The following is a 14,338-nucleotide window of genomic DNA, read 5'->3' as shown; positions in this document are numbered from 1 at the left end:
CCTAAAAAACACCTTTTTTTATATGCGTATTTTAACCATGTAGCAAACAGTTTTAAATAATTTGACAAATTCCTGAAAAAATTAATGAAATGACTTTTTAAACCGCTTAACTGATTGTATTAATCGGTCAAAATTCTTACCGTCGGTTAACTGGTTAAAATGAACATCCCTAGTTATCATAGTTGGGTAAACTTTTATAGTTTTGAACTGAATCTACAAATATAATTTTTGTGTTCCTATTTGCCCCAATAACAAGGAAAGTATCCTCAATAGCGTTTCTATGACTTTACAAAAGAGAAAAAATATGTGCAAAACATGTACATTCATCTTTTTAAAATTGAAAATCTAAAAAAAATGTATACAATTTTACAACGAATGAATGGAAACAAGTCATCACTGTCTGTGAAAAGGGCACATGGGAAAGTATGAGAAATGTCATATGGGTTTACCTGCATTCTTGCTGGTGGTCCCACACAGGGCAGTCAATGTCTTTGATCAGTGCTGTGGCCACCATGCCCGGGGCATCGGCGGTGGCATAAGAAACACAGCAACTAGGCAATCCACCACCGCGCTCAGCAAGAGGACAACCTGAGGATGACACCAGCGTTAAACATCATAAATGCAAGGTACTTGCAAATGAGAATGAAGTAAAATCAGTAATAACTGTGGTTATTTTACCCTTCAGGCTCAGATGCATGGCTCTGTCCACAGTAATGTTGGCTATGAAGGTGTCATCGTTGCTGATTTCTTTGGATGGTGGAGCATCAGTGCTCACGGCTGATTTGATCAGCTGTCTGCTGGGGGATTGAGATGGTCTAGACAGCGCTGTGGTGGGGAGGCCTCCATCCTTCTCATCTTCTACTGAGTCGTTGAGCTCCTCAGTGGATTGAGGCTCATGTGGTACAGAGTCTGTTGTGACAGTGATATGGACTCTGAGAGCAGCAGCACTCAGGTTTACAGCAGAGCGCTTGAACAGAGGATACACGCCTACCATGAGAGAGAGAAACGTGTTAGTCAGGAGAGAATACAGATTTCACATTACCAAAATATTATATTAGATATGAGCAGAGGACACATCATTGGAAGGTAGGATTTTCCTAGCACTTCTGAGATCTAGTAAAAATGGGCTTCAAAATAAAAATGAAAATAAAAAATAATTTAATTTCTGGGAAGGAATGTGCTTAACATTCAGAAAAAAAAGATCTCAAACTAAACTACACATGTATTTGATGTTTTATTTTACATTTATTTGATATACAGTTAGGAGCTTGTTCAACCATATTACCAAATATTTTTCTATAAATAAAATCTTAATAATAGATTTAATAGATAAAAAAAAGAAAAATAAGGATGGGCCTTTAAAAGGCTAGTTTTTCTCCAAATATTGGTTAGTAATTATATAAAATTAAATTTTGTATAAATTAAAGGATAATTTTGTTTTTTTTAATATATAGTAACATTGGTAAAAGGCACTCAACTTCAATGTTTGTAAAAACTGGGAAAATGTACACTGCCATTTAAATGGTCATTAATATAAATAAAAATAAAAAAGACAAAAACATTTGTAATGTTATAGAATATTTCTATTTCAAATAAATGCTGTTCTTTTCAACTTTCTATTTTTTAAAGAATCCTTCAGTAAATCAGCATATTAGAATGATTTCTGAAGGATCATGTGACACTGAAGACTGGAGTAATGAAGCAAAAAAAATCTGCTTTGTCATCACAGAATTACTTAGAAAACTGCGGTTTTGAACTGTAATAATAGTTCATAATATTACTATTTTTACTGTACTTTGTGTAGCGAATTTAGCTCACAACAGGAAATATGAATAATTAACCATAACTAGTTATAATTAACTATTCATATTTTAGATCCGCTGTAGATATTTAGCTGACCACTCAGGGTCAACTGTCTTGTCAATTCTAAGAACGTTAATTTCCTGGTTAAGGGGTTAACTGCAGGGGGGTTACGGAGTATTTGTTAAATATAAAAACAAAATATATATTGTGTGTTTGATTGGTCCAGATGCTACATTTGGATAAAATTAAATAAATATAAAATAAACTTTTTTCAAAATCATAAAATAAAAAAAAATCTTACCAAACCCAGACTTTTGAACGCTAGAGTATATGTTTACTTGTCTTGCAGTGTTCCGTTTAATAAGGGAGAAATCATCATGTGGTAACAGTGTTTTTGCATAATGATTTTTATAACGATTATATAATATGCCAGCATAATATTACATAAAAATAAAAAGTTACTAAAGTGCACAAATAGCCTCTTCACAGATAAATAAGAAAAAACTAAACAAATATCTACCACTGATTGTTTGATGGTGCTTCAAAGTCCCAGCAAGAGCAGAGAGATCCACAAATGCAGAGCCCACCAGACGGTCAGCGTTATGAGGCCGGACTCTCTTCTCCTTCCCAAAAGCCACCCACATCTGCACCTCCAGCTTCTCCTCCCTCAGGTACCAGAGCAGGGGTTGAGTCCTCCTCAGCACCACGCTTCTACTCCCCTGAAATGCCACCGTGGCTAAACCTTCTCCTCCCTCACACTCGTCTGGAACGGGATGTCAAAGTTCAGAGCAGACGGTCTGCTGGTTGTACAATTTGTATCTGTAGTAGCAGTAGGTGGAACGCTACAAGTCTTCATGTCCTGGCAGCAGCAGGCAATGGACAGGCAGCCATGCTCTAGGCATGGAAAGTGATAATGCCAGAGACTTTGCGCCTGCTTCCAAAGTATCTTCGTCCTCTATATCTACCTCATCTTCACTGTTTTGCCCCACATCCCATCCCAGTCCATGGGCTGAACTGATAACTCGCTCTTTATCTGCACGATGAGAAAAACTAATGGAGACTTCAAGCCCTCCTGCTGAGGTCAGACTGTGAGATGATGTTGTGCTCTGAGGTAGAGAGAGATTGTACCAGCCAGATATGCCTGTCAAAATGTATAAACAATTATGTTATATTTCTATTCATTTTAAATACTTTCATACCACAAATAAATAAATACAGAAATAAAATTAAATACTAAAAGCATAGCCAAATAGAAGACACAAGTTCTTTAAATGCTAAAAAAAAAAAAATATATATATATATATATTAAATAAGAAACAAATGTTTAAAAAAACTTCCAAAATCACCTTAGATAAACGGCAAAAGTCAACAGGCTTTTCAAAATTGAAAATATTGCCAAACAGGCGCTTTTGCATTCAGTTTCGAAACTAAATCATCCGCTATCATCTTGTCTGTCTCACCCCACTCTTCTTGTCAGTCAGCTCGACTCACTTTCCTCACTGGATAAATTAAATCTGATCTGTCATGCAACTGTCGTTTGGCACGCTGCATTGAGCAGCCGCGTTCAGTTTTTAATTGTAGTGTCTGTTCTTTTACTGAACTAAGGCAACTACAAAAAAATCAAAACGACGGTGGGGGTCGGTGGGCAAGTAACGTAATACCGGTATCACCGTCAACACCGTCTATCATGGCAAGCCTAATATATATATATATATATTTATTAACACTACAATACAGATTTATAAAAATAAAAAATCTTTTAACAAAATCTAACAAAAATTTTAATCCAATCAAAATTCAAATATTAACCAGTGGTTTTAAAATGTAATCATATTTTTACATTCTTTTGGATAAAATAAATACAACCTTGGTGAGCATAATATACTTTTTTCAAAAACATTAAAATACATAATTATGTATTTACAATAATTAATTTATTAAATAAAACTGACATGATACAAAATATTTCCAAGTAAAACAGACACGTTTTTAAATGCTAAAACGTAAACATAAAAATAAAAATAAATAAATAATACTATATTATATATTAATTAACACTACAATATAAAAATGAATCAAAAACTTAAATCCTATTAATATTCAAGACTTTCATACCACTTCTTTTATGAATCAGATCCGCAAGTTTAATTTTCACAGTGCCCAAGACAGTGTCCTTTGAACTTGTTGTATCAGCCACTACAATGAGATAAACAAAACACACAGTACATAGTGTTTATAATGCTGGAATGGAGTGATAATACTAAGAATTAACAAGTAAATATTAAAATGATACTAAAGAGTAAATGTAAAAACATAAAAATGAACAAAAAAGTAAAAAAAAAAAAAACACAGTAACAGGAAAAATATCATTTTCAAACAACTAAAACTAAAATAAAATGTTAATAATAATCTGAACCACTTATGTAATATAAAAATGCTGAATCAGCAGACAAAACCTAATCTATCCTCTCATTACCCTCTCGTTTTTTATATTCCTTACAACACAGATCTACACCTACACACAGCCTCGGATCTTTTGCACGATGGGATTATGTAATGAAGGGCTGCATGTTTTTGTGGAGTCATTTGTAACCTAAAGGTATCCAAACATCCTTAACAGAAGTGTGTCATGACAAAATGAAATCTCCACATATCTGTCAACCTTTCCAAGTTGGGTAACTCACTTTTGTGTGTGTCTCTGTTGTTTATGGTGAAGACAGCCACTGCCTCTTGCAGGAGTTCAGCCAGACTGACGCTCTCCCCGCTGTCTCTCTGCACCAGCAGGTTACAGCAGAACTCTGCGTGATGTTCAAACTCTGGGCAGAAACTTCTGGCCGCCACACACGTGCTTCGAACCTCGCTGTCCGGCAGGAATGACAACTGCATGGTGATGAAAGTGTTAAGCCCCACTTCAGAGTAATACTGCAGTGCGTTATCCGTATCTGCAAGAGCTCTGAGAAATAATAGAAAGATGGTACATAAAAATACAATTTACATGTATTTATTGTACTTCATGTAAAGGCAGATCATTGTAATCATTCTAGATTGCTGTTGGGGTAATTGGTCAAAAAGCTAAAGGTAGATTTGATGCAGATTGACTCACTTGGCTGCAGCTTGCAGCCCGGCTGCTCTGTGCACCTGCACAACAAGTATCACTCTGCGGGACGGCACAACCCCACTCTTCACTCCCACACTCCTCATTGGTCGAGACTTGTACTGAACACTCACTTCAAGCAGCCCTACAGGTAAGCACAGATAAAAACAGATTTTACTTAATTACATTTGTCTCAAATTCATATTGTACTGTATATGTTATCTGCATGCAGTTTTAAGATAATTAGATATGCAACTAACTGAGGCTGAGGCTGTGTGTCAACAGGTCGGTCGGTTCTTGGTACCAGAGGAAGGGAGAAAAGTTGTGCATCGGCTTGACCCTGTTTCTGCATGTTTACCATGGTGCACAGTTTGGACATGGGCAGCAACCCTTTGGCAACTAGCTGATCTCTAACATTTGGATAATAATACTGAAAAATGTTTCAATAGGCTTGTAAATAACTTTCCAAACAAATATTAAAAATATTACAAAAAATTAGACATGTTTTGAAATTCTCCAAATGTGAAAAATAAATTAATATAATTAAATAATAAAAATATTACTAAATAAAAGCAAATGTTTTTAAATGCTAAAATGTAAAATAAAATAATAAAAGTATAAAAAATAAAATAAAATAAAATAAAATAATAAAAGTAGAAAAATAATAATATTGGCAAATAAAATATTGCTAAATTAAAATAATGCTTTAAAAGTTTAAAAGTTTAAACGTAAAAAATAAATGAAAATATTTCCAAATAAGAGAGACAAATAAATAAATAAAAGTCAAAAATGCTTTTAAAAGCTAAAATGTAAAAAGTAAATAAATAAATCAAATTAAACAAAAATATCGCCAAACTAAAGAGACACATTTTAAATGCTAAAATGTAAATAAATGAATAAACAAATAAAAAAAAAAAGAAACACGCTTTCACATGCTAAAATGTAAAAAAAATAATAAAAAGATCAAATATTGCTTAAGAGACAGGTTTTACCTAAATAAACAGAAATATAACCAAATAAAAAGATAAATTTTAAGTACTAAAATAAAATAAACAAATAAATCGAAATGGAATTACCTCAAATTACCAAACCTCAAACAGCACTCGGAGTGTTTCGCCTAGGTTTACGGCTTTGGGGGGGTTGGGGGGGTTAAACTATATTTTATTAATCAAAAAGCATGTCTGATTAATTAAAATCATGAACCTTAAACAATTTAACATCAATTTATTAAAAGTTTAACAAATATTACATTTAGGGCCCTATGTTTTATTTGTCCAACCTTATGTTTTATTGTAATCAAATTCTGTTTTAGCATGTCTAATTTGAAAGCATAAAACAAGTTTAATTTATTCTTACAATAGCCTTATGATTTTTTTGCTCAGAAATTCTGTGTTGTGTATTTACATTTTGTTTTAAGGCATAAAACATTCATTTAATCTATCTTTTAAGTAATGAAAATTAAACAAATTAAATTTTTTGGAAAATAAAGGTCATTTAATATTACAATTAAAACATTGAAGAAATATTGAATGCTTATTCCTTAAAAATACGGTTTTAATAACTTTAGTAGTAGCAGTCTGTTGCGTACATTCTATTCAACAACAGTAATATATTTCTGCCAATGCCCTCAAGTTAAACCGAACTTTTATTTTGACGGGTTGCCGTGAATACCTTTTAGATTTCTGTGCATGTATGATATGAGGATAGTTTTACTGAGATGAAACGGTCAGATGCTCATGAAGTGACTCTCAGAGCAGTTCTGGCGATGTTGTTCATGTATTATGTATTATGTATTATTAGTGAGACGGCAGAGGTTAATATCACCGGAAGCGTCACGTGCGTTTCAGTACGAGTACTACACAAAACCGCGCGTCTGCGCCATTCAATAACACAGAGACACGCAGAATTCATATTTAAATATGAATCGTTTTGCGGCTTAATATTTACAAATACTAGTGGGAGTGGGCTTACTTGTGTGTGTGTGTGAGCGCGCGCATCGGGCGGAACTCCGCTGTGCGTGATGCAGAGAGCGCGACCATAACGTAGAGACTGAAATGACATGCCGTCGTGTAAATAAGATAAATAACATAAGGCCATTTAGTTTGCTTAATGAAAGAACAAGGTATATACATGTTCTATAAGAAAGGTAACTTTAACTCGAACTACCAAAATTACGAAAATGGAAATATATAGATCAAAGCTACATGTTTATATTTTTATTTAAAGGGGTCATATGATGCGATTTCAAGTTTTCCTTTCTCATTGGAGTGTTACAAGCTGATTGTGCATAGATAAGATCCCTGAAGTTGCAAAGAAGTCTCAAACCCAAAGAGATATTCTTTATCAAAGTTAAGACTCTGCCACGCCCCCCTAAAACGGCTCGTTCTAACACGCCCCCACATATCTACCTCACTATGTGGAAATATTTGCATAATGCCGCCCAAATGTGCACGCAAAGAAAGAAGGCGTGGTTTCAGTAACCGCAGTTAGTGTTGAAGCAGCATGTCAGGGAGACGCTGTGTGTTTCTAGGCGAAAGCAAAAGCACTTATAAAATATTACTAAATACTTTAATAGTAAATAAAAAATACTAAAATAACACTGGAACATAGAAGCTTTACAATTTTGTTTTTATTTTATTTTGTCTCCAGAGACCCCAAGATCACAGAGCTGCTCTTGCAGTCTCAGTATCTAGTGGTTGGAGTGGACCGTTATATGCCTGTGGTTGATGTATTCAGCGGCAGCACTCGTGGAAACCTCAGGGTGTGTCTAGCAATGGGTCTGGCACAGCAGATCACAGCACTGCAGTGAATGAGGGATGATGAGCTGACCCACGTATCACCACTGCCTCGACCAGCGCACATATTAGACCACCGGCCACATGTAGAAACATTAAAGTTCTCTTTAAAACTCCCAAAAGCAGCCCTGATGCTTAAAGGATGAAGCTTAATTTGTTTCTGAATCAATGTTCTTGTAGGCCAGTACCACTGTGGATGTTCTGCGTGAGCATGTCTTTGTGGTCCGAGTAGAGAGAGTGAAGGGTCTGACGCCTCTGCAGTCCACAGTGTGGGGAGAAGCTGACTGTTACATCCAGTACTCCTTCCCTGCACAAAATGAGTCGAGAGGACACGGACCCACTTATTGTCGAGAGCAGTAAGCTGTTTTCTTGCTGACTGTATCAAAATGTCTTTTTTTCTATTCAGCTCAACCAACTTTCTGTTGCACAGATGTGGAGCTCAAGGCCTACCACTCTGAGACCACTCTCTGTGTGCCTGACCCTGTGTTTGGACATAATGAGACTCATGTCCTACTGGCTCCTCCTGACGTCCCAGTGCAAAGAATACTGCTAAGCTCATTGGCCAGTCAGGGGCTGAAAAACAGAGGAGGAGTCAGTGTTTCCCCTGCCATTATTTTAGGGGGACGGCCCGCCCCCCCAACGGCACCCCCCCACCCCCCTTTAAGGTCAAGTTAATTTTATTTAATTATATTTTCTCTATAGCGCCAGATCACAACAGAAGTCATTTAAGTAAAACTTATTTTTAAGTTCAACTTTATTTCAGTTAGTTGCCAAGGCAAAATTTAAAAAGTTTTCATCTAATATTAACCACAACCCTACAGAGTATAAATGGTATGGGAAATGGAAGGATGGATATAAGATTTAAATTTTAGCTTATTTCAATTAATAAAAACACTTTTACATTTTTTAATAGCTTTGGTTTTATTTAATGGTAATCACTTTTACGGGGCTGACGAGACGTGTGGATCCAAATGCAAAGCTTTTTATTAGGAGAAGACAGAGACGTGGTCATAAAACAGGCATGAAGGCAAAATTTAAAAAGTTTTCAGCTAATATTAACCACAACCCTACAGAGTATAAATGGTATGGGAAATGGAAGGATGGATATAAGATTTAAATTTTAGCTTATTTCAATTAATAAAAACACTTTAAAATTTTTTAATGGCTTTGGTTTTATTTAATGGTAATCACTTTTACGGGGCTGACGAGACGTGTGGATCCAAATGCAAAGCTTTTTATTAGGAGAAGACAGAGACGTGGTCATAAAACAGGCATGGGTCAGATAATGGCAGACAGGTATATGGTGGGCAAGACACAAGAATAATCCTAGGGCTAGCGAAATTCAACGAACGGCGAACAGAATCAAAGAGGGCGAGACTAAAGGGATAAATCCAGAAAACCAGGCAAGGATCAGAAACTGAGAAAACAGGCAAGGCAATACTAGGCTAGGCTAGGCTAGGAGGCTAACGAGGGCTCTGTAGAGTAGCTATCAACTGATATGCGCTAAACAATACTCGGCAGAGGGAAGGGATCAGAGTGAGTGCTAAATAGTGAGGGAGTGATATGAAACAGCTGGGTGCAATCAGTGTTGTGTGCAATTAGTGAACCAGCTGTGTGCAATCAGTGCTGTGAATGATGGGATATGTAGTCCGGGATGATATGCAACAGTGTGAGTGCGAGAGTCAATGAAAATGGGAAGGGTGACCTCTGATGGTTAGCCGACGGAAGTTCAAGGACCGGATTCGTGACAACCACACTGCTATATTTTATATAAAGTAATTCATTATATAATGTTACTATTAATATATATTACTGCTCTTATTCTTACCATATAATATAATAATATTACATTTATAACAATAAATATTTAATTATGTATATTTCACATATTTATTTTAATAAGAAATGTATAATAAATACAATATTATACTGCAACTACAACAATACCACAAACATAATATACTACACATAAATAAAGTTTCTAATGTTATATGTATAATATAACATACACATACATACATATGTAGATAGATCAATAGACCTGCCTGAAGGACATGTAGAACTGGTGGAGAGGTAGTTTTACCAAACCAAGAAGTTTATCATGGTCTGAGTTACTGGCCCTCAACCAAACTTCAATGACCGTCATGTTGTTCTTCATTCTCTCCAACATTTTGCTGGTCAGTGCGACCGGAGCCATCTATATCATATTAGAAGTTAGGTTAAAAACAAATAACAAACTACATTTTCTAATAAATAATACTGTATAGAGGGAACCCTGATGATTTCCACCACTAAGTAATATGGGTAAACTAAAGTCTTTGAACTTTCCTCGATTCTATATTTAGCACCAACCTGAATAAAGCCGAATGTTGGATGTTTCTGACTCCAGCTCACTGGTGATCGAGCCGTTTCATCGGATCTGAGGAGCTTACAGTTCAAGTAGACGTTGGGCTGCATGGGTGCACAATTAAAATCTTTCCCATCGGGCACCATGAGCAACATATGAAGCAAAATCTTAGTCTCCTCCACTTCCTGCTGCAGAGGTTCATGAAGACAGCTCTGGTATCTGACGGGTGGAGATGTGGATCGTGATCTGGATGGAGGTATCAGGATATTCTGGACTTGATGAACACCTGCACAAGGAGACGGGGTTCTCCTGTGGTCATTCACACATAAACCCTTTGGTACATCATGCTCTTCAGTCAAACGGGAAGAAAGAGGTCTGGTTGGACTCAGCATTCGTTTTGCAGGTCTCTTTTTGGTGGAGAAATCATTCTTGTCTGCTGCTAATTCAAACGACACCTTAAAAAAAAGAAGAAAAAATGAATCACTTAGATCAAATAAATCTCCTAAATGTGGTTCTTATGAGTGATACATTACCTTCAGAGTTGTTTATCAGCGTCTCTATCTGGTCTTTGAACAGGAAGGGCAGCAGAAATGCTCAGTGATTCACTCTGCATCACGGAGTTCAGAGGAAACATTGCTGATCCAATGAGAACAGGCTAAACAACAAACAAGACAAGATCAGGCCTCTAACAGATAAAACCATTTAGGAGCCTTTATTTTTGAGGTTTGTTTGATTTGGTGATTGGCACACACTGCACTTACTGTCTTTTGAAGGCTATTTGAATGAAATAGAAGAGTTCATACAAGGCGTCAGTGTTATCTGTGGAGAGAGGGAGGAGAATGTCCTTCAGAGGAACATCTGACTCCACATCAGATTTTAAGGCTGCAACCACCATGGCATTTCTGAGTTTGCTGCCACGCTCCAGAAGAACTGGAAAAATACAAAAAACATAAGTAATATATAATGAAACTAAGTAAGCTATATAATGGACAATAAACACTTAGTATATACATCAGGTATGCATCACTAAATAGTGTAAAGAGTCTGGTCTTTTTGTCTACAGATTAGGCTTACCGCAATAGACAGTGCTGACGGTGATACCGGTGTTAAGCCACAACACCGGTTACGTCACTTGCCCACCGACCCCCACCGACGTTTTGATTTTTTTATAGTAATAAAAATCATTTAGTTCAGTAAAAGAACAAACACTACAATTAAAAACTGAATGCGGCTGCTCAATGCAGTTGAACGACAGTTGCATCACAGATCAGATTTAATTTATCCAGTGAGGAAAGTGTGTCGAGCTGACTGACAATAAGAGTGGGGTGAGACAGACAAGATGATAGCGGATGATTTAGTTTAGTTTGGGGCAATATTTGGGATTTTGAAAAGCCTGTTGACTTTTGCCGTTTATCTAAGGTGATTTTGGTAGTTTTTTTAAACATTCGTTTCTTATTTAATTGGTTCCACATTGTTTGCTGATTTTTACTTTATTTAAACTTTGTGTCATTTATTTTATTTGACATTAAGGTGTATGCCGTGGCTCCAAGCTTTCTTACTCACTTTGCTAATAAACTTTCTACGTTTCTTATTTATTTGGTTATATATTATACATGTTTACTTGTTTCCAGTTTTGTACATGTAAACTTTATGTAAGTTATTTGTTATTTTATATTAGGCATAGCCTGCCCTTTAGCATGGTGTATTTTTATTTGTTTTGTTAATAAAAGTTCTATGCTTTATATATACGGTAAAGTGAGTTTGACGTTGTATTTTGTTGTTGCATTCAAGCAATTGACGTCGAACTGCCGCTAATTCGAAAGTGAAAGTAAAATGCGCACACTGCCGATATTACCGGTGTTGTCACACGTCGATTAACCAGTGGGAAAATTTCCTCACCGTCACAACACTACTACAGATCTGCCAACGGAACTACCACAATGGCCACAAGCGTCTCTAAAGAAAAACGTGTAATTTGTATAGTGCTGTACTGACACAATATAAGGTCTAAAACTGACTCAAGATCAATCAGCAGAATTTGGCAATATTCAGATGACAGACAATTCTTTAATTTGACCAGTCCTTAGAAATCATCTATGACACACACTATTTTAGCCAAAATGTTGCTGTGTTCAACAGTAATGTCAATATAATGAATTCAGTAAATCAAGTTAATGAGCTTTACCTGACAAAAGGTCAACAGGTGCTTGGGTATTTGCTGAAAGAATTTGGGCAGAAGCAGGTTTAGGTTTTCCAGTAGAAGAATCTGGCATGACTTGTTCTTGAAAATACAGGTAATCCTTCCCTCTAAGACAAGAATATTGGAAAAAACAATGTTTTATTGTTGAAGTTTATTGAATTAAAATGGAAGTTTATTGAATTTTCAAAATTGGTGCCTTGGCAACTAACTGAAATCAAATAAGTTGAAGCTGAAGTACTGAGATTACTAAAACTAAAAATGAAATAGAAATACTGAGAAAATAAAAATGACATAAGCACATAACTTCACTAAAATTTAAACAAAAATTAAATTGAAAACAACAATAAATGTTAATTCAAACATTAACAAATATTATTAATAAATAGTACATATTAATATTATTAAGAAAACATTAATAATATTAAAATAATAATATTAGTTAATAGATCATGAATAGAAAAAAAATATCTAAATATTATATAAATAATACTAAAATAACACTGGGGACAAAACTATTACCATAGAACTACTTAAAACGTTTTTAACATAAAATAATAATTTTAATAAGATTTTAAAAAGACATGTTATTCAAAATTTGTAGTCTTTTAATTTAACTTGTCCATTCATAGACGACAAGATCAGTCATAAGGATGCGTGTTGTTGCTGAAGAACAGTACGTGAGCTGAGTGATTTATTGAGAGTTTGTTCCACATTATTCATTCAACAGTCAAATAATTTAAAAGATAAAAAAACAAACCTAGGTATGTGGCCAGAACTGCTGCCAGCTGTCTCCTTCAGACTTGGGAGAGCCTGATCCTGGGATGGCAGTACAGGCATGTTCTGGTCAGTTGTAATGCCAGGAGCCTGTGCGTTGAGGCTCATATCAGTCGTGGGTACTGAACTACTGCTGTCATATCCTTCTGTTAACACTTCCAGGGCAAGTGCGACCTACGGTACACATGAAACAGCACATAATTAACCCTTGTGCTGTGCTGAAAATCCTTTATCTAATTTGGTGTTCCCAGTCCTGATTCCCACAACTTATGCACCTCAGTTTTTGAGTGGGAATATATATATATATATATATAGAGGTCTGGTGATGACCCACAGCACTTTACTCACTGTCACCCTCAGAAAGCATCTCAGCTGACCCTCCACCAGAGGAGGAATACTGGTGGATGGAGAAACATCACTGAGCACTGCAGAGTGTGGATAATAAGAAAGATATGAGTTCATAATGCCTGGAATACAGCGGTTTCTTTTTTACAGTCCAAATCCAAGTGCAGCCAACAACAAATAAGCATTAGTCATTCGCTTCGGCTGTCTCAAAACGCAGTGAGCGTTAAAATACTGTATATAATATACTTATATAATATAAATTTTTTGAACAACCTCCAAACCAATGCAACTGACCCTTTTCTGTTGCTTACACCCTTTGAAGGTTTCGCCTTTTGATTCTTCATTCCTCACATCGAGAGTGTTCTAAATTATGTTATGAATGAATCAAAGCCATCATACTTCTTTGACAGTTGCATTAACAAACATAAAACCGCTGAGCAACGGCTCGACCAATCAGAGCCTGGAACGACGACTTCTCTTTGCTATTTTTTTTTTATACAGTCTATGGCGAGAGGGCACTATTCACATATTTACTGAAAAAAGATAGAGATATCTTCAAAGAGAAGCATGAGTACAGAAAAAGTACTAACCCACAAAAGTAAGTGGTTAATGCAGAAATGTAAACCACTCAAAATCGTTTTCATTCATGCAAATAAAGCTTAAATAAAATATAATTGGTTAAAAAAACTTAAAAAGTAGATGTACGTTGGCAACGTACTGAAATAAAGTTGAAATGCTAAACACTACAACTTAAATTGAAATAAAATGTAGTTAAAGCTAAATAGAATGTAAAAAAAAAAAACTTAAATGAAAATATAAGCGAATTATAAATATGAATACTATAATAGCATGTAAATAATACTACATAACTCTTAGTAAATAAATAATACTCAAATATTCTTAGCAAATGAGTAGACAGGAACCTTAAGCAGCTTTTTAGATCAAAATAGTACATTATAACACATGCATACACACACTTC

At 35.4% G+C, this 14,338-nt stretch overlaps 2 protein-coding genes across 2 annotated transcripts in view; one reads left to right on the top strand and one right to left on the bottom strand.

Moving 5' to 3' along the window:
- The window catches only part of LOC107592791 (C2 domain-containing protein 3-like), a 17,702-nt gene extending 4,227 nt beyond the window's left edge, over positions 1–13,475 (bottom strand). Inside the window, 14 exon segments of the mRNA XM_016282356.1 lie at positions 454–588; positions 679–987; positions 2,324–2,944; positions 3,919–3,999; positions 4,488–4,756; positions 4,907–5,042; positions 7,881–7,999; positions 9,623–9,627; positions 9,734–9,889; positions 10,045–10,494; positions 10,848–10,969; positions 12,225–12,346; positions 12,997–13,187; positions 13,362–13,475. Of these exon segments, the coding sequence (XP_016137842.1) occupies positions 454–588; positions 679–987; positions 2,324–2,944; positions 3,919–3,999; positions 4,488–4,756; positions 4,907–5,042; positions 7,881–7,999; positions 9,623–9,627; positions 9,734–9,889; positions 10,045–10,494; positions 10,848–10,969; positions 12,225–12,346; positions 12,997–13,187; positions 13,362–13,475 (2,830 nt within the window).
- LOC107592749 (C2 domain-containing protein 3-like) lies at positions 7,553–8,279 on the top strand. The gene is made up of 3 exons (XM_016282300.1): positions 7,553–7,778; positions 7,873–8,048; positions 8,123–8,279. Exons 1-3 carry the CDS (start codon positions 7,707–7,709, stop codon positions 8,148–8,150), a joined length of 276 nt encoding a protein of 91 aa, XP_016137786.1. The 5' UTR covers positions 7,553–7,706; the 3' UTR covers positions 8,151–8,279.
- Positions 13,476–14,338: the final 863 nt, after the last annotated feature.

The sequence above is a fragment of the Sinocyclocheilus grahami genome, unplaced genomic scaffold (assembly GCF_001515645.1).
Source record: "Sinocyclocheilus grahami isolate Dianchi unplaced genomic scaffold, SAMN03320097.WGS_v1.1 scaffold158.1, whole genome shotgun sequence".
Lineage (NCBI taxonomy): Eukaryota > Metazoa > Chordata > Actinopteri > Cypriniformes > Cyprinidae > Sinocyclocheilus > Sinocyclocheilus grahami.
This window is presented reverse-complemented; position numbering and strand designations above follow the sequence as displayed.